Consider the following 26,240-nt stretch of genomic DNA (forward strand, 5'->3'; position numbering starts at 1 on the left):
TAGAGCAGCCAAGCCCTTGAAGAACCATCAGAGGTAAGTGCATTTGATGTAGAAAAGCCATTTTTAGAGGTGCTGGCTAGTTTGTGTTGTCTCCCTTGTAAGCTGTGGGGTATCAGCCCTGTCACTGCAGAGCTCCTGTCTTACAAAGAGGAGCAAACTTCTTCATTTCCCTGCTGAAGAGGAGGGAACTTCTCTGCTAAAGGAAAAATTGAGCTAAATTTACCTATCAGCAATCAAAACTATGTCAGAAAAATGTTGCTTGGGATACAGCAGCAGGGACTGCTGCGGAGGCGGCGGTGGTGGTGGTGGTTTCACCAAGAGCGTTTGCTTTGCTTGGTTTGGGTTAAGTTTGGAATGCTTTGGCACATGGGACATGCAGAAACAGCCTCCTCCCCCTCATGGGTAAAGTAGATCTTCCACCATCAGCATTTCTTTCCCTTGAAAGCCATGTTCTGTCTGTTCTACTTACTTAGCATGCACCTATTTAATTAATGAGCTATTGCTTCCTGACATGCCAGGTCATGGGGAATGAGCGAAGCAATAGTAGACAGGCTCCTGCAGTCATGTGCCTGAGTGATCTCAGCACTTCTCTGTTGTTCACTAACTGCTCCTCTGCTTTGGAAGGCCCTGAAAACAAGTGATGAGGTAGGGTGGCCACAGGGCAGTGGTTTGGGTTTGTTTCCTGTTCTGCCTTCCTGAAGTCCTCCACTTTTATTGACTCTGCCTTTATCAAAGTGTAGCTCTGCATGCCAAGAACTGAAAGGACAAACCTGCCTTTGATAAACCACACAAGCAGAAGTGGTTTAAGTCCTGTGCAAGAATGAAAGGCACCAAAATGAAGCCATTTGTGGCTGTAGAGGTTCTCTGCAGTTGTAGAGAGCAGAATTTTGGTGAGCTGGAAGGGAAGTTAATGCTGAGGCCAAGGTGTGCTTCAGAAGCTGACATGCTGCTTTCTGCCTCTGGAGGGATTTGAATGGTCTTCCTCTTAAAGACTGCTAAGGGTCTGACATACTGGGAGGCTTTAGGAGGTTCACTTAGCTCACAGCAACCAGAGACAATTACTTTTGAGGTAACATTCTCTTGCTCCTGAAGGGCATGAACAGTTCCTCAGTTGTATCAAAGTACTTCTGCTGCATGCAGGTAGGTTGCTGAGAGACTGCTTTGCCATGTTTTCCCTCTTAAAATGGAAGTAATTCCCTGGGTAGAGATGTGGGAAGAGGTCTCTTTCTTGCAGTTCTCTCACTCCAGTGGTGTGGGGTTGTCATAGAAGCTGTGTGTGCAATTGTGTGCGAGGGTAACAGCACAAAGCTAGAGACAAACCAAGTTAAAATGGTAAAAAGCCAAACTTGCTGTTCATTGTTAGAGTGTGATTAGGGTTCCCATGACGTGGAGGCCACAAGGAAGCTCTGCAATGACAGAACACAGCTTGAGACAAGGTAGGAGAGAGGCTGAGTTTATTGGTGTTTTGAAGATACACAGCTCATTTTTTTCCCCCATGCACCAAAAAGCTTTTTGCCCTTTCCTGCTTTTAGTTCTTGTTGCAGCTGGAGGCCAGGAGAGCTGGCAGCTGCCCTCTGGGAGAGCTGTGTTGTGGTCTCCCCTCTGGAAGGCTCTCACCCCGAGGAAGCTCAAGCAGTGCCATGGTGCCCTGCAGGGTGCAGTTTGTTCTGCTGCTGGAGGTGGTCCCCAGGCTAACAGATAACTAACTGGGTCCTTGTGGTGTTACAGAGCAAAGCTTCCTTCTGAAGAGCTAATTAGAAACTGCTATCTTTAAAATTCTCAGCATGCTGCTTACTCCACGGGGAGAAAGCAAGAAGCGTGCTTTCAGCCACCACCCCAGAGAACAACTTGGGACTGTTCTCCAAATGGAGCAGTTCCCTACATGCTGACTCTAGAGTTCAGGCACTACAGGTGTGTACATTAAACCAAACAAGAGGATTTAACACATGTGTGCAGCTGAAAGCTGCAGCCAGGGCAGCTTGTGGCTGGTGGTCATCTTCTGGGCAGAAAGTTGTATCGTCATAGCTGTTGTGCAGCTGCAGCTCGAGTGTTCCTGGTGGCCAGTTGGTGCCTGTCAGTGGAATGAGAGGTGCAGTTGGAGTCAAACCTGTGGTGTCCTGGGTTTCCTAGCAAGCTGCTTTTTCATGAGTGCAGTTGCTGGGCTGGGAGCTGTTTGCCCTCCAGCCGGGCTGCTGGGTGCTAGCCCCGTGTCCCTGAGCCCTTGCTTGCCCGGAGTTCTCTGTGCTTGTCCTAAAGAGTCTTTTCTTTCTGTATTTGTTGCAGCTTGTTAGCGACTTATTGGAATTCTGTTTCTACACCTTCCGAGAGTCTCAGGCACTGAAAGTAGAGTTTCCAGCCATGCTGGTGGAAATCATCAGTGACCAGCTACCAAAGGTGGAATCTGGGAATGCCAAGCCCCTGTACTTTCACAGGAAGTGATAGAAAATGTCTTAAACGGAAGAACTTTGCCTTAAGTTTCCCTGTGTTATTCCACACCCATGAAGGACCCGAGAAAACCCATATTTTAAACATGCTATTTACACTTGTTCAGCTGTCTCTGAATAGTCTAAAAATCATCTGAAGGGTTCGGGGAATGGCAAGCAGTTGACTGGGATTTGGCGAGACCTAGGTGGTTGGCAGCGCCCCCCCCCGTAACCCTGAACCACTTAGCAAACGTTCCCGTTCCTCTGGATGAAAAGCCATATCTAGTCAATAACTCTTTGATTTTGATATTTTAACAGACAGATGGAGTTTTAAATATGCCATGTAGTTTCTGGTATCGTTTGTTTGCTTGTTTTAAAGGGGTTCGAGAACTAATGAGAACTTTTTAAAGCTTACCCTCGGTTTGCACATAAAAGGTAAAGTCACTATGGGGCATTAATATCCTTTTCTTGTAAAAAACAAAAAGAGAAAAAAAAAAGAAAAAAACCAAACAAAAACTATATATATATATATATACACACACATATATACACACACACCCCTAACCTGTAAAGTAATAACAGAACATTTGGTGTGGAATACTCTGTTATCTCCCCCCCGCGGCATTGGTCAGCCCACGCCACCCCCTCGCCTCGCTGCTCCACACTGTGCTGTGTCCCCTTGCTCGCTGAGGCGGAGGGGTGGGGTGTGCCCACCCATGCCCTGGGCTCCAGTTAGAGTTACCTATTGTGCTGGCTTTACAAATAATTTTTTGCAGTCTTTTGCTGTACTGTACATTGCTGTATGTATAAATTGTGAAGGACCTGAAACAATGGTGTAAGGAACTTTTGTAAATGAGACACACACACACACACACAAATCTTTAATGGTTAATAGGCTGAATGGGAAAGTATTTTTGAGAGAACTCTATTTTGCTGGAGACTATTTAAGTACTATCTTTGTCTAAACAAACAAGGTAATTTTTTTGTAAAGTGAAATGTTCTGCATGCATAATGAACCGTTTACAGTGTATTTAAGAAAGGGAAAGCTGTGCCTTTTTTTAGCATCATATCTGATTTGCCATCCTGCGCTCTCTGTTGTAAATAACCACAGTTAACCTTTTCAGTTGTATTTAAGCCTTTCTAGTTTTCCTTTCTCTCTCTTCCTCCTCCCTCTGTCTCGCTTGCAAGCCTGTACGTGACTCGAGCACATCTGAGACACCCTGCTTCATCTCTCTGTAGGAAACTACTCTCTTGTGTTGGCCAAGGTTTCATTTAACCAGACAAATTACGGTCTCTCCAAAGCTTTTGCCAGCTCGATGATCCGGTTTGCTCTCACCCTCTGCTCCCTTTCTCTCCCAGGGAATCAGGGGTGAATAAGGGGTTGAATGATTTCTCCTTTCTTGGTTTCTTTGGGGTTTTTTTAAATTAATGTTTCCCAGATTGATTGATTGTGGAATTCGGTTTGGTTTTCTTTTTTCCTTTGAATACTGGATACATAAAAGCATCTTTAAAAGGTCAGATGGTGATTTCAGATGGGGGAGAGTGATTCCTGACTATGCTGAAGGGAACATGCAGATCATTACAGTAAGTATATCAAAGAGATTGGTACTGGGGAAGGGATGGCAAGGAACTGGTGAGGGCAGATTACCTGAGTGGAGTTTGTAGTGATCAGCCGGAAGGGTCTGTACTTTTGTAAGCACTTTTGTAGTAAGCAGAGTAGATCTGAGAGGACAAACGTTCACACTACCAGGGCACCTCAGGTGCTCTGATCTTGTCTCCAAAATGTTTTCTCTGGAGCAAGACTGCAAAGAGAAAAAAACCACAAAAATATTTTAAGGTGATTTTGACTATTTGACAATTTCTAAGCAAATACAAACTTTTGGAGTAGACTAGAGGACAGGTGAACTTTTCTGAGGCTGAGCTGTTGCTGCCATACGCTCATGTGTAACTAGAGTAGCTTTTCAGAGTCCTAACCTCCAGCGTTCGCTCTGGGTGCCACTGTTCTCCTCGAGCTCCAGCTCGCCCCTTGGCCGGTCAGAATGTAGCATTTCTCGTCAGCGGCGGTCGAATTGAGGAGGATTCTCTACACCTTTCCTGAGTCCCAGGTGCACTCAGGTGCACTGAGGACAGTCAGTGCTACTTGTCTTTTTAAATGACACCTGCCTTATGCAATGGGTAATCTGCAAAGACTGCATTCAGAGAGGGTTTTTTATATATAACTATATACATACCTAGAGTAGTTGCATTTTGGAAGTCTAATTCATAGGCAGATCTTTCAATACTGACCTGCACAGCAATATGAAAGCCAAACTTCCAACATGAGATACACAGCATGCAGACTGGTTGTTTACAGTAAAGACACAACTCATGCATTCATCTTCTCCTCCTCTTTTGGGTTTGGGTTGGTTTTTTTTCCTTTTTTTTTTTAAAAAAAAGAAAAAAAAGTCTAAAATAGAAAACTTCAAAGCCAGGTTCTGGGTGAAAACAGTCTGCAGCAGCTTTTTATATTAACAAAGTTACTGCCTCCTTTTTCTGTCTCAGAGTAACTTTGCTTGATTAAAACAGCAAAGCCATATCCTACACTTCACTGTTTAATGCCTGTCCCAGTCCAAATTGTTGTCTGTTTGCTCCTATTTTTGTACCTTATTACTTTTAATCTTGGTTTGGTACAATTCATAATTCACAGAAACTTCATATAATTAAACACACTAAATTAGTTTTAAAAAGCAATTTATATCTTTATGCAAAAAGGTTATGTCTGTCTTTGCAAACAACTGTAAGCAGATTACAATAAATCCTTTACTTTAATCACCTGTTGTTTATGAAACCATTCATTGATTACTACTTTTTTTGCTAGAGATCATTGAAGTGATAGCTGCAATTGGATATAGATGTTGCAAGAGGCAGTATTCTCTTGGCGAGGACACCTAAGCAGAATAGCCATCACTTTTTTTATCTAAACCTGTGTACAGAGAGAAACAAAGAAAACCATCAGTAGCACCAACACAGCCAATAAACAACACAAAGCCAGCCCTGGTTTTTAGCTACTGGGAAGTTACCTTCCTTTGAATTTGTTTAGAGTGAAATAGGAATTTGTCTCCTGCAAAATACAAAAGGCAAACAAACAGCTGGTAGAGGAGTGAGTGGGCTTGTGTTCACTGAGCTAAATTCTTCCGTGGCAAGAAGGAACAGGGAAGCGCAGCAAGAGCCTGGATGTAAAATAGTCTTCATGTCCCGCAGCGGGGAGCGAGGAGCGCTGCGCCTCGTGCCGGCCCAGGAAGCGCAGGCGAAGGGCTGCAGTGTCAGAATCCTCATGGAAAACACAAACCCAAGGATACTTTACAATCAGTAATGCAGAAAGCGAATGCACAGGGTGGTGTTTTTCACTGACTTGTTAAAACCTTTATGAAATTGAACAGTTCTACAGTTTAATGCACTTTTAATTGTTTATTAAAGATTTGACGACGACTGACTTTTTTATTTTAAGGGCAATGTTTTTCAGCTGGGAGGTCGAGGACCTGAGGAAGGTAGACAGCAGTGCTGAGGCCAGGAAGCTCAGAGGAATGCTGAAGGGTTCTTGGAGTTTAAATAGATTCCTGGACAAAGCTAAATAAATCAATAAATACCAATAAAAGCAGCCAGCAGTATGGTGTAAAGAGTAAAATCTATGCATCCTGATGCATTTATAATTAGGGGTTTGCTTCTGTATGTTTAAAGCTTTTTAAATAAATAGAAAATATTGTTTGGTCTTTCTGGTAATGTCTGCAAGTACCTATTTTTCTTTCTCTTTTTTTTATACAAATTGTACAAATATACATGAATTAAACTGGTTTGATTGCAAGGATTTCTTGCAGTTTGATCTCAGCTAGGTGCTGGTAAAGTGATGCCCTTTAAGGCAAGCTTCTGCTCGTCTAGAAACCATATTAAGTAACATCAAATGGTTGTAATCTAACCTCCTCATACATCCAGACATCTGCTTCCATCGAGCTCCTGGATGCACGATGGCTTCAGCCAGAGAGCTGAAGAATAAGCACTGACCAAGCATGAGGACCCTGGGTCACTTGACCTGCAGAAATGTGCTTGCCAAAGGCCATCTGACACTGTGTCACACAAGCCATGTCTCGCTCAAAACCAAACCAGCCCAGCAACCTCCAGCAGCCAGAGAGGTCTGGCTCACATTTCAGAGCTGCTCTGCCCATGGACCAAAGCTAGACCTTCTCTGCTGGGAACTCCTCACTGGTTTATAGTCACAAGGTTTCCCAGGACTAAATCAAACTGCCTGCTCAGGTCTTTCCCAAGTGTAATTAAAAGCAGACAGTTAAAGGGAACTAAACCTTTGCCATCCTGGCTGGTTCTGTGCACTAGCTCAAAACCTGACCACTAAGTTCTGCAGGAAGCGAGGGCTGCGGTATGAGGCCACAATTTAACTGCATTGTCACACAAACCTTTTACTGCCAGGAAGCCTTGCACCTGCCTCCTCTTTGCTGAATTGTCAGAAGTAAAGAACAGCAGAGGCTCAGCAGTGTTAAGAAAACTTTCCCATATGTTTACAAGCAGATGTATCTGTCATGTGCTGTTCTAGAAACAAGAAAACGCTGTCGCTACTTAAAAACACAACAGAGCCTGCAATCTGACCTCAAGCTGGGACACTGCTTCCTGCCAGGTACCTACAGAGACTGGGCCTTTGTGATGACTATAATAAGAGTGGGAAAAAAACCAACCACCCTTTCCTTTTGCTAGGTAAAAAAGTGCCCTGCCATCAGGCTTTGAAAGCAGCGCCTCCCCTCTAGATGTCGATAGGATAAAGTGTCTTTGGTGCTTACCTGTGGTTGCAGCCAGCACAGCTGAGGGCACATCACTGAACTCTGATGTAGGAGATGATGTCCAAAGCACATCCAGCTTAGCTTAGAAGGTGAAACTCCAGTGAAGACTTCCAGTGAAACCACATTAAGCACTGGTGCATTTGCAGCCCTCATAAGCCCTCCGCCAGCAACTTCTCTCTTTAGACTGCAAACCAGGTAAGGCTTGTGAAATGGGTGAAGAGAAAGAAAAGCACAGAGGACACTGACAAAGGCAAGTTTCTCCCCAGTTCATCACTTTGGTACCATTAGAGAGGCTGAGCCAGCCAAGGCTGTAAGCATGCAGCAGGAACTCTTCATTACAGGACAGATACATCAGCCAGTGAGGTTGTTCTTTCACTCCTGAGGAAAGACATCGGAAGGAAACCTGCCGAGATCAGCTGGGACAATGATGAACAGCATTCAGCAGCCTAAACTCCCCTGGGTTTTTTTCACCCAGCAGAGGAAAAGTGCTGCCCAGCCAAGGCAGAGAGCTGCGAGCTGGCCAGCGACTGACACTGCCAGCTGCTCCTGCTCCCAGCTAGCCAGGAGCCTCAGTTTTTCCACCAGTGACTCAGCAAACACTCTCGACCTCTGCTGCAGGCTGAGGGATGAAACCTGTGGCTCCACAGTGATGGTGAGGCAGACAGCATTCTGCACTAAAAGCACAACAGGTGGAGTTGTGGTGTTTAACTAATTCATCCTAACCTTCAGCCTGTGCCACACATTCACTACCACGAGTCTCAGCTTCTGAAATCTGACTGGGACATGCCCCTAGCCAGCAGAGCAAGGGAGAGGGAACCCAACCCGAGCACTGAGCTGGACTACTGCCCACAGCTGTGACATGAGCAGCTCCCCATGAGAGCCATAGGCCAAAGCCATAAAGAACAACCACTCCTGCCTTCAAGCAGTGTTCTCCTGTCCTCTTTCCTGCTCCCAAATCTACCATGACATGGACAGGACAGACCAGAGGCACACCCTGAGACAACAATCTCGGGATGGGAAAGGGGCTGACTGACCTTCTATGATGTGTAGTTTTTCCATCCTTTAATCTCCACTTCCAGTCAATACAAGGGCCTCATTTACAGCCCTGTGGAGCAGTGGGGATGAGCAGTGAACTGTACCATGGATACTTGGCTGTACAGTCTCTGCTTGGCATTGCTATGACCGAGCTGATGTGGAAACCCATGTGGTGGGTAGCAGTTACCACAGCTGAATTCCTCAGAGGCAGTGTGGTTAAGCCTGACAGCCAGATCTGATCTGGCTCAGCTCACGATGCTGCCTTTAAACAACAGCTAGGACGTGAGAAAGTCTGGATTAGTATTACCTCTGCTCAGTGTATCAGTTCTCAGTAGAAAAGCTTTCTTCTCACTTGGGGCCTGCATGGCTCCAGGAGTAACAGGAATCTCAAAAGCTCTCACCTAAAGGCACATAGGACTGGATGGAAAGGACAATGAGTCTTTTATTCCTTCTCTAGGTGTCTGCCTTTTTTAACTACCTCAGTTAAAAGGAGGGAAAAACCAAACAAACAAAACCTCAGACCAACATAAAAAAACCCAAGCAATGAAAAAAAACCCAAACTAACCAATAACAAAAAACCCAACCACCACAAAAAGAGCCCAACCACCACCCTAAACCACAACGGCAGAGCTGAGAGTTACCTTGAGAACGTCGGACGACAGCAGCCAGAGCACAACCAAGCTTGCCCTGCACGTTTAAAATAACAGCAAAGCAACTGGACATGACTTGCAGAGCCTGTAAGCTTGGAGCTGTCCCAGCTTCACTCTGAGCAGCCTGCATGCCATGCCTGGCAGGCTCATGCCAACAGTTCACATTCTCCCTCTCAACACTTTCCACCAACTGGCAGCCATGAAAATTGAGTCAGGTCACCATCCTGCCTTCAGGGTGATGCTTTAAGGCCATCCATGAGTTGACAGAGCTGTAGGCCCAGGTGATGCCACACCCAGCTAGAGCAGTGCTTGGCCATGTGAGTGAGGAGCCCTGCAGTCTGTTGCTGCAACTATTTCCTTAGCAGAGAGTCAAGGAGTAAATTGAAAAACTTGATCTCCTTCACAGAAGCCTAAAAGGCATCTTCAGTGCTTGGGCCACTTATCCCCTGTGCCAAGACAAGAATTGCCCAAAAGCTGTATGGCAGAGAGTCACTGCTCACATACCATGAGAATACACCAAAGGAAACTCCTCCAAGCTCTGAGGTTTAGTGCTGGAGAGCTGTACTCACTTGGCCACCACTGCTCCACCTGGAAATGATCTGTGCATACTCCAATGGTGTGTGCAGTCTGGGCAAAGGAACAACATAATGGTATGGAGTTAAAAGGGGGGGGAAAGGCATCCTAGCCTTAAGGCAGCATTAACCATTAACTGGTTTACTAATCACATTAGTTACAAAAACTTGCAAGCTAAGTATGTCTGCAGTAGATGACTCCAACTCCACAGAGCCCAGTTAACGAGGGAGCCTGTGGCGGCACATCATCCCGTCAGATTTTCCTGCATCCTCTCCACCGCCTCCCAGAGGGTCTCACTTGAAGGAGAGAAAAATGCAAAGGTTAATGATACACTGCACAGAACTTGCTTTAACCACAAGGCACAGCTTCACACACCACAGACTCCTGGAAGCCTTGTCTATGACCATGCACAGATAACTCTTTGCTACTCAAATAGCTCTGAAAGTTATGCGGCAGCTACTTGTGGATTCTGAAAGGGGAAGCATCATTAAGACAGTTGACAATTACAGGGAAGGAAGGCAGGGAAGCTAAAGGAGGAGCTAGACAGACAGACCATGCACGATGCCTCCAGGATACACAAGGACCACAGCCAGGGATTCTCTTTCCCCTTTGGCTTCAGCTTGCAGAGCTGCCTGTTTGCAGGGAGGAAAGTTCCCCATCCATCCCTCTCGGAGCCTGCTTGAGGCTGGCTGCGCACAGCTGCCAATAATCATTTCACATCATAACAGAGGCAGAGCCAAATATTCTCTACCATAGGAATGACTTCAAGTCAAATAGCAAATAACATTTTATTTCATTTACAGTGATATTTTCGAGTAGCAAAGGAACCATGACATATAGAAGCCTGCACTAAAAGTTCATGTGTCTTCTCTTGATGAAATAAATGAAACCATACACACACAACATCAACCAATCTGTTCTCTGGAGACACTGGAAAATGTCATGTCTTGATATCTATCATTTTACTTACTGGTGTCCCTTCTGGCCTGTCCATTCCACTTTGAATTATAACTCAATTGTCAGCAGGATAGCTCTTGTCACCCAACGGCCTTCTCCAGACCCAGCTCAGACTCTGGTCAAGAGAGCTGGTTATGGGTGCTGGTCACTGGTGCATAACCTCCACAACAGCCAGCTTATCAAAATCTTCTTCAGCTGATAGCTGAGTCACAGCTCAGCCAAATATTTTTACTTCCAAATGCTAGTTACCTTGCAAACAAACATAACCACTGCTGCTCTTGACAGCTGAAAAAAAGCACCCTGTTAAAAAAATTAACTTTCCATTCCCCTTTCTAGTCCCATTTGCCCCCACCCCCACTCCAACCTTAAAGACTCTTTTGTAGTTCATATTTGGCAATGCTTAAAAGTCTTTACAGAGATGTGGATCTTCAACCCATAGTTGAGCTCTTCAGTGATTAAAAGCAGTCACAAAAGGAGAGAGAAGTGACTATAACAGAAATCCATGGATACCATGTACACCTTGCCTGGCATTCAGCGCAGGGAGCTATAAAAACTGAACATAGTTCTGTGGAATAAGTCCTCTCTTGCCATTTAGTGTGCCTTCTAGCCAGCCTGGCTCTCTGGAAAATTGCACTGCAAGAGAAAAGGGGAACAACAATTACTGCATCTCTTCATGCCTCAATTAGTACTTCCAGCTTTAGCTCCGTGACATCAGGCAAAGCATCCAGGAAAACATCCAGTCCTCTGCAGGGACCAGGTGAAGGATCTGGCTGGGAATGATGAAGAGGATGAGCAACTTCAATACCTGCATAATAAAGGTGCTTGGACCATCTTCAAACACTATCTCACCACGTACACTTAAGTGCAGGACACTTCATTAAAGAAACAGTTAATGGCACTTAAGGCAGACTTACAAAGCAGAAAACACATCAAGTCTTTGGAGAACAGTTACAATTCATAGCAAACAGTGGGAAACTATCTCAGCAGCTAGGGGCAGAGCAAAACCACAACCTGTCTTGAGCGGAGTTGATGAGTCTGGAAGCTCAGAGCCACAGGAAAAATGGCACAGGACCTTACTCTGCATGAAAAGCAGCATGTAAAGATGCTGAGGGATACAGAACCACACCAGAGCTCACTCTACAGAGCAGAGCTGCTATTGGAAACAGCCAAGGGACAAAACCCGAATCACTCTTCCTGGTAAACTCCTCCCTCAAACTCAAGTGCAAGGTGCCCCTCACAAAGCAGGAAGGCAAGGCTTGAACAATACCCTCACTGCCATCCTCAGTGCAGCACTGCTGGCCCCAGAGGCGGTGCTAGAGCAGCCCCGAGTCTAAACTCAGGAACATTTCAGCTCAGACTCTTCTGCCCCACAAGTTATTGTGAGCAACAGAACTAATGAAATGTGGCTTCCTGTATCTATTTTGACCACATTTCACAGTTTGCAGTCTGCTTCCCAGAGAAATGAGGCTTCTGCTGCCTTTCAAAGTCCTCAGATGCCCCCAGCCCATTTCTTAGAAGGCTGTGCTATAGGCACCTACCTACCTATGCTGCTGCACAATCCCAAACCTCCAGCGACCTACGGTATCCCCCCCCACACTCAGACATCCTCACAGGGCTCCTGTCACAGCCATTATTTGGGGAAGAGATCAGACAAGTGCTCAAACCTGCTGCCAGTCACGGCAGGGCTGCATCTCAAACACATCAGCAGCCTGGGAATGTGGTGCTTGCAGTGTTCTACAAACCAGGGAAACGACAGCTAAGAGACAGCAACACCTTAACTCTCGCTTTCAGAGGCAACAAAAGCCTCTCAACTACAGCACTTCAAACAGAATGTCACTTAAACAACACGGGTTTTTTAATCCTCTGTCCATGTTGTGTCCAGGGAAGGGCAACAAAGCTGGTGAAGGGTGTAGAGAACAGGGCTGCTGAGAAGCAGCTGAGGGACCTGGGGGGGTTGGAAAAAAGGAGGCTCAGGGAGACCTTCTTACCATCTACAAATCCCTGAAAGGAGGCTGAAGCCAGGTGAGCGTTGGCCTCTTGTCCCAAGTAACTAGGACAAGAGGAAATGGCCTCGAGCTGTGCCAGGGGAGGTTTAGATTGGATAGTAGGAAAAATATCCTTACTGAAAGAATGGTCAGGTGTTGGAACAGGCTCCCCAGGCAGGTGGTGGAGTCATCCCCACAGGCGTTCAACAAAAGTGCACATATGGTCCTTTGGGTTTAGGGGCCATGGTGGTGTTGGGTTGATGGTTTGACTTGATGATCTTAGAGGCCTTTTCCAACCTTAATGACTCCATGACTTTCTGTGGTTCCTGTCAGGCAGCAAAGCTAGAAGCTGTGCTCAGAAACCCCCATTTAACCAACAGCTAGACTTCCAATGAATCCAGAAAACAAAACTGCTTTCCAGTGACGCTGATAGCTTAGATTCAGATGAAAAGCCTGGGCTTACACTTAGAATGAATGTGTCTGACAAAGATTCCAAAGGGAAAAAAATACCTAGAAAATTACCTTTTAGGATCTCTGCACACAGTAACTTACATTACCATTAGTTATTAGCAGCCCCTCCTTTCCTTTTGTCATTTTTATTCCACAATTACAGAGTACACAGGCATTTGAAGATGCAGCGCTGACACCACCACAAACCTCCTGCCAGAAGCTCCAGCACAGCAGCTCTAATTCCAACCCTTCCCAGCAAACACACCACAGGCAGCCAACCCCCTCCTGAAGGCTCCAGTGCCTATGGAGCACATCTGTATAACAGGGAACAAACTCCAAAACATGACAGACCAGGAAGAAAACCACCCAGAAAACCTGGAAGTGGAAAATTCCTGCTTGTCCCCGGAGCTCCACCTCAGTTCACGTCAGAGGGAAGACAGATGTGAACATCTATCAATCAAAGGTCTGTTCCACTCAAGGCAGCCCTCACCTGAGGGGCTCACACTGAAATTTAAACTAAAGCTGCCCCCATCAAAGCACCTTAGACAAGCAGGGTTGAGATACCTACACACATCACTGGCAACTCCTGTAGGCAAATGCTGTTAATGGCAAAGCTGCCCAAATACAAAGCTGCTTTAAGCTCCAAGGATCCTGTTTCCTTTGCTAATCCATTTCCAAAGTTCAGTGCAGAGCAGCCTTCGCTTCCAGCAAAGCCCACGTTACTGCCCAGAGACATCTTGCTCTCAAACCTGAAAAAACACCCTGAGATCTTTCCTGCTGTCCCCTTTCTGTCATGTCTTCTCCATCAACCACCACTGCAGTCCTTAGCACTTTCTCAGGCCTGCCTCATTTAAAAATACCTTGCTGCAGAAAACCACACATTTGGCCTCAAAACAGCAGCACAGCATCAGACCAAGCATCCCACAGGAGTAAGTCTTACGCTGGCTAGGGACAGGAGGGGAGAAGACTTGCAGTGTAAGAGAGAGGGAGCAAAGAACTAAAGTGAAGTAATTCCAGCAAGGTTGCACAAGTGTGCAGCAAGACTGCGTGTGCACAGCAGGATGGCACAACACCAATGAACCCCCAGCACCAAACGCACAGTGGCAACAGAGCAAAGGGCAGAGCCCAGGCTGGGATGGCAGCTTCCTCAGGAGCTGCTGCAAGGCCTCACTCTAGGAGAGGCAAACTGCAGAGAAAGAATATCTGACCCTCCAGTGATGAAAGCAATCACCATGGAGCAGTCACACCAACCCAAATGGACAAAGCCAACAATTCTGCAGTGAGATCCCCAAGTAAAACTTTCCTGATTCCATCCAGTCAAGAAACACAGAAGGTCAGCTTGGCACATGCAGCATTCAATGCTGCCAACATCAGATCTCTCTCACTGCAAACCCATGGAGAGCCAATGCTATCAGCAGAACTTGTCCTGCTTTGGTAGCTCTCAAGTGCCATGCATCTTGACTACAAATGAGACCAAGACTCATTTCCACAGTGCTATTGGTCCAGTGCCTCGGTGCCACTGACTTCAGCAGCACTGAATCAGACACTGATTTCCACACCTCCCTATCTGCCCTGGGACAAAACAAGACACAAAGGAGACAGTTCAACATCCATGGTGCCTGGCAGAAGAGGGCCTCCCTTCCTGATGGGCTACTTGACCAAAGTAATGACCCCAATGAGGTGGATAAATTGAGGATTGCATTTTGTGGGCAAAAGAAAACCCACAGCTAAAACCACTGCAGCACCAGAATCCATTTCCACAGAGCTCAAGCATGCTGGCCAATTTTCCACCCAAGAAATTAAATTAAAGCAAGGAAATGTGCTTGCAACACATTTTCTGTGTTTAGAAATCCCTGTGGGATTCTGAATTGATCCCTAAGGGTACAGCTGACCACAGAAACACAACAAACATTTAGCATGCTTAGGGCTAGCCTGGAATTTGAAACTTAAAGAACTCGCTGTTTCCCTTCAGTGTGTTGTGAGGAGCAGAATTATCTTGTGGGCAGGACACAGGGTGAGGAGTCAAAGGGTCTCCTTCCTGAATCTGCTGAAGATTTACTGCATGACCACAAATAAAAGCCTGCCTGAAGGGCTCAGCCTTGTGAACCAAACAGACTGACACCGTGACTAATTAGTGAAGGTGGAACTCGGCTTGCAGACCAGAACTTCTCCAAGGAGAAGCACCTAAGCTCCTGTCCCAGCTGGTAGAGGTATGGTCAACACAATGGACAGACAGAGCACACACACAATCATTTTTGTCTCACTGTGAGACAAGTGCTTGGTCAGCTCAGTTGCTGCTGAGTTCCCTGCTCTGTAATTCCATGCCTTGCATGTAGACACTGAGACTTGAGGTCTTTGTCCAGAGTTGACTCCCTTCCCACCTTGCAGCTGAACATACCTGACAGCCCCACACATACACCAGCTAGCAGGTGCCTTCCAGCTCAAGCTGTTCTATGATGCTCTGAACATGGCTTTGTGTGTTCCTGCTGTGCTGGGAAGAGATGATCAGTGTCACACATTTCCCAAGGACAGTCACTGTAACAAAGCAATTTCTCATTTGCTCCCATATCTTCCCTCCCTAAACCCTGATTCTGAAAATTGCAGAAGGCTCTGATGAGAGCTATCTTGACAAGTTTTCAGGAAGCCTTCCTGCTAGCAGCCCTGCCAAGGAACTTTGTTGTGTAAACACCATTTACTCAATCTCAAGCACTTCTCCCTGGTGAAATTCCCATTTACTGACTTCTAGGCAGTCTTTTTCAAGAACCAGGAATTTAATCACACTTGGCTTCAAGGCTGGCAAGGTTTCAGTGCCAGGCAGCCTGATCCTTCTTCCCATGATTATTGGGAATATCTGCTTCAACAGCACCAACAAAAACATACAGCCAGCATATGTCTCTCACAATCTCCTATCATACTTTGCCCCTTCCCATATGTGCCCTTATCCAGCTGCAAACCCTTCAAGCCTTGCCTCTAACCACTTGAATTATCTTGTTATGTGCTGTCAATAACACAGCCTGGAGCAACTGGGAAATGAAAATACAGCCTAAGGTAAACTGAATTGAAGATTTAACCACGCAGTGGCTGTTGTTCAGTCGGCATTATTCATTTCCTTACACAAGTCAGTTAGCCAGAAAGACTTCCCCTTTTCTTTTTAACTTACCAGATGGCACCTTAGTGTTTGTGCTCTGTGGCACCTCATGGAAAGGCTGTGGGGTTGGGGACAGCACGATGTAGATGCAATGCTGAGAACACAAATGTCCAGCTCCTATGCTGATTCTGCCTGGAGAGATATCCTATCCTGTCCTATCCTATCCCATCCTCCCCTATCAGGTAATGCAAAGCTTAATTTAAAATATTAATAAATCTAACCTTGTCAGCCCAAGACACAAACAGGTAGTGTTCTTCCCCCATGTAGAAGCAGGAAATGGAGACAGGAGTAAAGGTTAAACTCTTACCTTCCTGCACCAACATTATATTTAGCAGCTATGACAGGTGCAAGACTGTACTTCACTAAATGCCATTATCCTGTCTCAGGTTAGAGCAGCCAGAAAGATTCATCCAGGATAATAACAGGTAAGAGAGAAGTGCTGCAATCAACATCTGTGGACCAAGAGAGATGAAAAAGAACTGGGAAGGGAAACGAAAAAGAGGAGGAAACAAAGCAGAAAAGAGAGAGAAGAGAGAGGGAAAGAGCAAGGAGAGGTGACAGAGACAGGATTAGGAAAGTGACACAAGCAGGGTGGAGAAAGGAGAGAGGGATAAAATCTGCACTAATGGAAGCAGCACTTTTTAGCAGACATTAATTTAACAGTTCCTTTAATGGTTGATACTAGCTGTATGTCAACTTGATTGATGCCTTGTCACTTTGATAGTTAAGGTTATTGGTAGAGCTGCAGAACTGATGTATTATTACTTTAATTCCTCATTTGGGGGCTTTATGAGGGCATATGGGAATTTAAATTGAGTAAGTGCAGAAGCTGAATTGATTCACTGGAAACTGATCCCAGCACAGACAGGAGGGTGCCCACCACAAAGACAAAAGGTCTGTGGGAAGGCATTCCAGAGGGTTCTGTGCTGACAGAGCCATCCATGACACGACCTGTTGGGAACCATTATGGAACCAGCATTAAGTTATTACAGGTGGCCTGTCACTTGCATGCTCCCCTCCTTTTTCCTGCCAGTCTACAGCCTACCTCAGGCTGAAAGCTCTGCAGGGCAAGGACAATACCTCTCAAATCACCAGGACAGAGTGGAATAAATGAAAGAAACAAAAGAAGGGATTTCTGGATGTGTGATCTTTGCCATTGGAAATCTGCAATTAGGTTTTCACAATGCAATCCATGCCTCCTTTTCCCAAGCTTCCAACCTCATTTCTATCAGCACATGCAGAGTTGAAACACTTCCCCACAGCTGCCAGTGTCAAATTCCAGACTTGTTCTCGGACAATCCAGCTCTCCAATCGAAAAACTCAGCTGAGGCTGTAAAGCACCAAAACCACAGCGGCTTCCTCACCACTTCTGGTGACCTCTTTGCACAAGAAACAAATCTTAACGCTGCTCTCACACAAGACAAAGCAGCAAATGCTTCTTTGAAGGCTTTCTTACCCCATGCCAGCACAACAGGTGGGCAGCCCTTGCTGCTCTGCCTTCGAAATCCTCTCTTCCGTGCATCAGATCTTTCCCCCCTGCATTAGTTTTTTCCAGTACACAATTTTCTGTCTGCTGCAGATCCCTATCAGTCATGTTTTAAAAATCTTAAATTAAAATAACTGGTGTTAAAGACTTGAAACAGAGCAATCATTTAGCTAATTCATCTTTAAAAGGTTTCCCATCTAACTCCCTCCAGACGTGATTTGCCTGCAGGGCAGCTCTAATAGGAAACATCAAGTAATGATTGTGTAAAGTGGGTGCTAGCAGGGCAGTGGAGACCCCCAGAACAGAACACCTTACCCTGTGCAAAGGGAAAAACAAGCAGAGCTGAAGGCTGGAGAGGCCTCCTGTTCACCTGGAGGAGGCAGAGCATAGGTGATTGCAGTCCCTTTCTGCTTTAAAGGAAGCATCCCAAAGACAGGGAAGGAGGTGTCTAGCTCTGGGGGGTTTTGTCGTTGTTACACATGATGAAAAAAGGGTAACTCACTAAGATTCTGCTGAGCTACCATTGGTTTCAGCTGAACAGATCAGGAACGTTCTGCTGGGGTTGGGGGGGACAGGATGGGAGGATTCTCATTTTTGAGAGCAGCTTTGTCACACATACATTTGATCCAGTGCTGACAGAGCTAAGGTGGTGCCTTTGGGGGAATAGAAGCCATCTTTAGGTAGATTTTTAATGCCTGCAGGTTGATGTTTTCCAGCTGTTTGCACTCTGGCCTCTTCTCTTTTCCTGCTGTATGTAAGTTGGGAACGTGGAGCACTTCTCCTTTATTGGACATCCAACCAAAGATTCTCACACTGGGCAGTGCCTCCCCTAAGTGTGTTTGCTCATGCAGAATTCATACCAGTTCCCCTCTGGAAAGCATGCACCAGACTCCTGACCTGATAGCAAGCTGAAAACGAGGAGGAGAAAACAGGCACCACTGCTGAATGATCAGATTCGTCAGAGGCCAGGATGACTCTTACTACCTCCCTGTCTCTAGACAGGCTGGAAGACTGAAATAATGGTCTCAGCACTCACAAGGCTCTCAGGAATGCAATTCTCAGATCACTTTGAACCCCCCAGTCTGCACAAAACTTGGATAAAGATTTGGCCAAACTCAAGAATCTTCTGGGGTTTATGATGAACATATCAAGATCTGGTAACGAGCAGCAGTCCTACTGTGCTGCTGCTAGGAATTAATTTCTCTTCACAATTACTATTGAATTGCATTCAAGTACCAAGAATTGCTGAATCTGCCCAAGCTCTGTTGAGCCATTCCTCCACATCTCTCTCTCATAGCAGGAATTTCCTTGTGAAAGGAAGAGACTGCTCTGCTGTCATCTTCGGAGCCTGTACTACAGCAGCCATTGGCATAAGGCTTAAGAACTAAAACTATGGCTCTTAGTCTGAAGTCTGTGCAGCTGCTGAAGAGCAGAGCCATGGAAGCTCACTGAGGAGCAGCAATTTGTGCACTTTCTGGGTGTTGCTAGGCATACACTATCCACTGCAATCTTTAAAGCACAGGCCTGCCCTCTGCACCTCAGTGAATGCTCCTTTTTCTGCATGTTCATGCACAAAGGCAGCCCTTGATCCAAAAATAAAGACTCCCTTTTCTCTCTAGTTATCACCTGATTTACCTGGAGCTCTGCCTGCTTGAAAGTCCTTGAAAAGTGTGGGGTTTTCCTTTAAATTAAACCCCTGTGTGTTATTCTACAACAGTTTACATTTAAAACAACCCAGTTCCATGGGCCAGTAACCAGATTTCTATTGGCTAATAACCTTTTTTCTTTGGGTACTAAAACACATTTCAATGCAGCTGAAAAATTAGATCAGCTGAGACTGTCCACTCACCAGAAACCTCAGAGGTGGTCTCACAGTGCTAAGTGTATGCTAAGTGGCTTCTACACAGCAGAACTCTTCCACATCACCAACTGGGTGCCACAGGCAGGGTTGGCAGAAGAGCAGTTAGGCTTCCCTTCTTAGCCAAAGCCATCCCAGCAGCCCTGTCAAGTTGGTTTGCTGTTGCTGTGTCTTCACTCCAGCACTACTTACCATCTTCAAAAATTGCTCCCATCTGGAATGACAACTCTGAGCTGTGCTCTGCCTCACAGGGGTAAACCGCTCTTGCTTTGCGGTGGGCAGCGCTGCAAGGTGAAGTGATGAACTGCAGTCAGTTTTTAGCATCAGGAAGACACTTGCTCAACCATTCTCATCTGGAGGTGACTAAAACCAGTCTCCCTTCTACTCAGTCTCCTTTGAAGGGAAACATTCCAGGTCAGGTTGGACAGAGCACTGAGCAACCTGGTCTAGTGGAAGGCATCCCTGCCCATGGCACAGGGGTTGGAACCAGATGATGGTTAAAGTCCCTTAAGCAGAAACAGAACAGAAAGCAAGCAGGCCAGAAGAGTGAAGCACAAGAATGAAACTACAGAGAGAGGTAAGACAAGGCAAAGTTTTCCAGAGGCAAGAAGCTTGCCTTGACATGGGTAGCTATGGAAAAGAAAGAATCTGTATTTTGACAGACAGAATCACTGCAGTGGAGACACTACAAACTGACCCCCCAGGTCAAAGCCTGCTTGTATTACTCCAGAAGCCACTGGCTCGATGTCTGTGCCTTCTCCAGCAGAGCTGCTCAAAGGAGCTGCTCAAAGGAGCAATAAGACAAAATGGCTCAGGCTGCATTGCTTGGTTTGAGACAATCCCTCAAATACTGCAGAAGACATGAATTAGCTGTTGTTAAACAGATAGAAGCAGGCAAATAAAGCAGCAGCAGAAGCTGAAGTACCTCTCCAGCGCTCTGTCACTCCCAGCAGCAGGGTTGGGGAAGAAGAAAGCAGATGGTGCAGCATTTGTGGCAGAGGGAGGATTCATCCAGGAGACCATCGATGGGCGGCTTTGACCAGGGCTAAGAGGGGAACAAACGAAAGGCAGAATTATCAAGGTGAAGAAAATGTCTTTTCAGATCAAAATACTTGAGTCTTCATAACTAGTTAGTTCCTCACATACAAACCTGGTAAGAGTGGGCAGCTGGTTTTGCAGGCATGGCCATCACATGATTCTGCTTTTCACAGAGGCACAGCATGGTGGGGGTTGGAAGGGGCTTCTGGAGATCATCCAGTGCAACCCCCCTGCCAGAGCAGGATCACCTGGGGAAGGTTGCACAGGACAGTATCCAGGTGGGGCTTGAATGATTCCACCACCTCTCTGGGCAGCCTGATCCAGTGCTCCACCACCCTCCAAGTACAGAAGTTCCTCCTTGTGTTTAGATGGAACTTCCTCTGTTGAACTTTGTGCCTGTTAGCTCTTGTCCTGCCACCAGGCACCACTGCAAAGAGTTTCCTCCTTGGAAGTATTTCTTCTGCATGCCCTACATCCCAAGCCAAGACGAATTACCTGAGCTGTATGACATAACCAATAAAAAGACAAAACTCCACATTCCTTATCTAATCAGGACAGGCACAATGAAACTGCATATAGCAGGCTATTATTTGAGCTGCCACTTTGCCTTTACAAGTTTTGATGAATCTATTTTAATACCTGCCTGGTGCTGCACGAAGGCATGTGCTACTGGGAAGGCTGCAAGAGGCTGCAGCTACTGTAACACTGGGATCATGATGCTGGCTCTGGATGGAGACCACCTTCCCATAACTGTGTGGATTCAGTGCCTGCTCTCACAAACACACTGTTCAAATACCTATCAAAATACTGATTAAAAGAAGGTCTTTGCTGTGAGGGTGGTGGAACAGGTTGCCCAGGGAGGTGGTGGAGGTCCCACCCCTGGAGACAGTCAAGGCTTGATGGGGGTCTGAGCAGCCTGATCTAGTTGGGGATAACCCTGCTCACTGCAGCAGACTTGGGGGTTGGACTGGGTGACCTTTGAAGGTCCCTTTCAACCCAGTGCTAAACTGCTAAACTAACACATCATTGCTACTAGAGGAGCAGAAATAGCAGCCAGAATTAAAACTTTTCTTAGTCACTTAAAAACATACAAAGTCCTCCCATCAGAAAGAAAGGTCTTAATCATGGATCTTAAAGAACTACAGCATTCCAGCCCTGGAAGGCCTCCTTTCACTGCAAGGACAAAACAAACAGGCCAAACATTTAATGCCTGCATATCGTTGGAACAAAGGGCTGGACTTCAAACAGCTTCTGAGCAGAAACCAAACTGAAATCACTCTCACACAGCTTTCACCCAGGAGCCATCACATCAGGAGCACAGGCTTCACAACACAGAATTTATCAGCTGGACTTGTTCCACCGTCAACCCCTCGGCACAAACCTGCAGAGTACCAAAACCTAAGAACCCAGTCAGGAAGGGTTTTGAGGGGGAGGAAATGCACACCTCATCCAGGCAGCTTGAGCCAAAGCAATACAGAGATCATCACCCCAGTTATAACGGCAGATGAAGAAAAGCCAGCAGGAGAGCTGACTTCCATAGCTGATTCTCCTCTCCTTGTGCACTAGACATTTAATCTGCAGAAGCAAGGATCTCTGCTGTGGGTTTGCATGGCATGGCTTACAACTCAATTCAGCTTCTACAAACTGCCTGTCCCAGCCAATACAGCCATTCCAGCAATCACCTAGTTAAGCAGCCATTACTTTTGATTACTAGTTATTACATCTGGTACGTTATAAGATGGTGAACAGCAACAGTCCTTATTCAACAACAGTTTTCCTTTTGGATCTTTTTCAGGCAGCATTTGGATGGGAACTGGAAGGCAGAGCAAATGAAAGCAGCATTCTACAGCTAATCCCACCAACAAAAATGAAACTTAAATGTGCTGGAATCATAACTAGGAGGGTTTATCAAAACATGCTCTGCTTTCAAAGCCAGCAGATTCACCACAGAAAGGAAGGAATCATATGTAGTAAACTGAATTAAAAGCTGGGTTGCAGTGACTGGAAGCACATTTTATGCTTCACTTTGGGAAGAGGACCTGTAGTCTGCTTCACCACTTCTGAGTCTGCCACTACACAATTGCCCACATCTTCCCATGCCTTTGAGGAGCAGCACCTACATAGTTTTGGGGTTGATTTTCACCTAACTTCTCCTCTTCCTCCAATTTTTATCCAATCATTGAAAAAAAAAGTTTCCTTGGTTAAAACAAAACCCTTCAGCTAAAAGTGACTTTATTTCAGGGAAGAAAGCCAAAGAGGCAGCACTGGAAGTGGTATAATTTTCTTTAAATACTGAGGGTTAAAAGTAAATAAATAAAAGTCTCAACAGCAGTGTAAAAGTTGACCACCTCTGCTAGAAAGGAGATTATTCTTCCCTCATTCTGCACATGTCTGCATGCAGAATTCATTTTAGCTCAGCAACACAGAAGGTGAGCCTAAGACAAACACTGTTCAACAGCCAATTTCAAAATCCCCAAATCTTGTTTGCATGGACTAAACTGTTAGAGCCACATCAATGCTGAGATTTAAAGGAAAACAAAAACTGAAACTAAACCATTTTTTTTCAAACCCACAACATTTTCCTTGTGCTCTTATTTATTCAATTTAAATCAAGCCCAACATCAAGGCTGGTGCCAGGCTCCCTTCTGACACCTGGAAAAGTACAGAAAATAGAAAGGTAATGTTCCAAGTATATTGCCAGGAGAATATTAAACTGTCTCTGATGCAAGCTGATGAGGACTCAAGCAGGTTCTACCCAGTGGTCTTCTCTAGAGCATGCCTCAGAGCTGTGCTCCTTGGTTTTGAACAAGTGAATAATAAAATCTCCCATTTATTAAACACTTCCTTGGAGCTTGCATCACATTCATCTATGCAACTTGCTTGATCAGCTCCCACCACCCGTGTGCAAGACACAGGGTTGATGATTTCAAAACAATACTCAGAAGAGAGAAGACAAAAAAACCACCCCCTGACCCAGGAAAGAAATGGTCATTGAGGAGAGTCACTGATGAGAACACTTGGAGTAAACATCAGATAGAAGGAAACAAAACAAAAAGTGTGAAGCAGAGGAACAGGAGATGAAATAAAAAGTTCAGATCCATGTCAGAGCAGGTTTGTTTCTCAAGTCAAAGACTTAACAAGAAGTTAAATAACTTGAACTACCAACTAGTAAGACTAGAAGGTCCTTTACCAAACAGCAGCAGAGAAGCATGTAAAAACTGGCAGGTTTTCTACAAAGTCTGAGCCACTGCAACAGCTCTGGTGGAAAAACACTCCAGAAGAACAGGTACTTGGAGCGCTGGGCTGCTCCCTCCTCTCCTCTGTCTTGAATTCCCTTAATACATTCCAGCCAAAGCACTGCAGCACAGCTCCTGAATTTGCCTGTCCCCTCCAGCTCCTGGTTACCAAGCAAGAGCTCATGCTCCAGGAGCCAGCAGGGAGAGAGGAAAGAAAAGGCACTGTTGAATAGCAATGGTTTCAGCATGCTAGGAAGAGAACGGTAAACGAACAGCTTTAAACACTAAGCACTTTGGAGAATTTCAGGGGGAGTTTGGGTTTGTTTCTTTGGTTTGGTGTTTGGGGGGGGGGGGGTTGTATGTTTATTGTATTTATTGCCAATTAGTTTTATTCTTAAAATAGAAGGAAAAATCGTCAGTTCCAGTGTGGTGGTGTGGAAGCAACAAACTGCTGGATTAGGGCTTGCTTCCTCTTGAGAGATTCCTGTGACAGCAAAGCTCCCTTGCTCTAGAGCTCTGCATGCCTTGTTTGTCACGAGGAGCATCTATTAGAAGGTATGGTGTGTGTTATCATACAACATCCCCACTTTCAGAAGCTGTGTTGAAGAAATCCTTTCTCCTAAGGGCTAAAACAAGGGCAGTGAGTGCAGTGGGGACTAATATAACCATCTCCCTTTGAGAAAAATGCTATTGCCTGGCATAGTGAGGGCTGGGAGAGGGGAGCAGGGGGGAAATGGCCTTGCTGGAAATAAGCTAGAGATTTTGTACTGATATGCAGAAACAAACTCCTGAAAACAAGATTTTATTGGATGTTTATCAGACTGGTTCCTAAGGTAACACAGCTAAAGAGCAGCCTCTTATCTGGAGAGCGAGGAAGCAACTCTGTGAACAGAATCCACACTGCAGCTCTTGAGGAAAAACACCAGAAAAGGGCTGTCTGACAGAGGAGCTTGGCAGCCCCATGGCTGTCCTACCACAGTGCCTGCCTGACAAACTCAGTGCAAGTCTTCTTGAAAGGGTTCCTTAGGAGATCACCTGGAATATCAAAAGGTGTTGGCTGCTCCCTATTCAAGGTGCAATCCAACACTCTCTACACCCAGACAACCATGCACCTTGAAACCCCTCTGCCTTGGTGAGGCTGAGGGGCAGCAACACACATGGACTAAGTTCTTCAGACTGGCATAGCTGCAGCAAAGCTGCAGGCAAAACAAGACAGAATTTCCTCTCTGAAAAGAAACTCCACCCCCAACACTGAAAGCATGCAACATGCACACAACATTCAGATTCCTGGAATGGTTTGGGTTGGACAGGACCTTAAAGACTACCTACGTCCAACATGGACACTGCCTACTAGACCAGGGTGCTCAAGGCCACATCCAACCTGGCTTTGAACATCTGAGGTAATGAGGATGGGGCTGGGCTCTTTTTAGTGGTGCCCAGTGCCACGATGAGGGGCAGTAGGTGCAAGATAGAACACAAGAGGTTCCACTTGAATTTAAGGCAAAACTCCTTTGCTGTGAGGGTGCTGGAGCCCTGGAGCATGCTGCCCAGAGAGGCTGTAGAGTCTCCTTCTCAGAGTCTGCATTCCTGTGCACCCTGCTCTAGATAAACCTGCTTCAGCAGCAGAGTTGGATTAGATGATCTCCAAACGTCCCTCCCAACCCCTACTATTCTTGAGTCTATGACTTCAGGCTTGGAGCCTCCACAGCTTCTCTGAGCAACCTATTCCAGTGCCTCACCATCCTCATGGGGAAGCATTTCCTCCTAATGTCTACTCTAAATCCAGTTTCTTCCCTTTTGAAGCCATTACACTTTGTGCCTCTGTAAAAAGTCCCTCTCCAGCTCTCCTGTAGCCCCCTTCAAATTCTGGAAGGCTGCTCTAAGGTCTCCCTGAAGCCTCATTCCTGAGCCCTGGCTTCTACAGAGCACATCAGCCAGCAGTGAAACAGAGGCTTTGTTAAACTTGGCTTGTGAAGCCTCAGTGAAGCAACTAAGACATTAGTGAAATGATCTTTCACGCCAGTCTGGTACATCTGAAGCTAATGTCTGCAGCAGCTGGCCCAAGCTAAAGTGGTTTTAGATGGTAATTCAGGCAAAGCAAAAATGATGAATATACATCTATCAGCTTAAAGCACACTGCTGTTCCTTCCAGACAAAAAAAGCCCCACAAAACAAGGGGGTTGTGTTCCCTGGAATCATGCAGTGAAATGAAAAGGGGGGAAAGAAAATAAAAAGAGAGGCTAAAAATAAAAAGAAACTCTTTGCAGTGGTTGCATCCACATCTCCATCTCACAGCACACATCTCACTCACCCTGAGCCTGCTGGAAGGCAAGGAGATGGCAAGGTCTATTTTGTGTGAGCCACATGACTGAGTTACATTATGCCTGTTTCAAAGGAGCTGAAAAATGAGGGCTACTGCTCTGCTTGCATAACAAAAGGGTACCAAAAAGAAGTGCCTGCTCCGCCAAACCCGCTCCCAAACTGCTGAGTCACTGAAGAGGTGGCAGCTGAAACAAACCCCCAAAGTGCAAAATAAGCACAAGGAGGGAAGAGCACTGCTACATACCTGGACTGTGCC

General features: G+C 45.9%; 2 protein-coding genes across 4 annotated transcripts in view; one reads left to right on the top strand and one right to left on the bottom strand.

Moving 5' to 3' along the window:
• Positions 1–2,561, top strand: part of NR3C2 (nuclear receptor subfamily 3 group C member 2) — a 189,627-nt gene extending 187,066 nt beyond the window's left edge. For both annotated transcript variants that reach the window (XM_054172632.1, XM_009897018.2), the window contains one exon: positions 2,284–2,561. In XM_054172632.1, the coding sequence (XP_054028607.1) occupies positions 2,284–2,439 (156 nt within the window). In that variant the 3' untranslated portion in view covers positions 2,440–2,561. The remainder of the gene's footprint in view (positions 1–2,283) is intronic.
• ARHGAP10 (Rho GTPase activating protein 10) overlaps positions 2,002–26,240 on the bottom strand; it is a 127,234-nt gene continuing 102,995 nt past the window's right edge. Inside the window, exons 21-28 of one of the 2 annotated variants that reach the window (XM_054172633.1) lie at positions 20,314–20,433; positions 19,581–19,672; positions 9,501–11,094; positions 8,589–8,682; positions 7,247–7,624; positions 5,236–5,385; positions 4,072–4,225; positions 2,002–2,071 (exon numbers count right to left, since the gene is read on the bottom strand). In XM_054172633.1, the coding sequence (XP_054028608.1) occupies positions 11,006–11,094; positions 19,581–19,672; positions 20,314–20,433 (301 nt within the window). In that variant the 3' untranslated portion in view covers positions 2,002–2,071; positions 4,072–4,225; positions 5,236–5,385; ... (1 more) ...; positions 8,589–8,682; positions 9,501–11,005. Of the gene's footprint in view, positions 2,072–4,071; positions 4,226–5,235; positions 5,386–7,246; positions 7,625–8,588; positions 8,683–9,500; positions 11,095–16,351; positions 16,497–19,580; positions 19,673–20,313; positions 20,434–26,240 lie in introns of those variants that run through there. The other variant, XM_054172634.1, reaches the window with a different exon arrangement.

Source organism: Dryobates pubescens, chromosome 24 (genome assembly GCF_014839835.1).
Source record: "Dryobates pubescens isolate bDryPub1 chromosome 24, bDryPub1.pri, whole genome shotgun sequence".
Lineage (NCBI taxonomy): Eukaryota > Metazoa > Chordata > Aves > Piciformes > Picidae > Dryobates > Dryobates pubescens.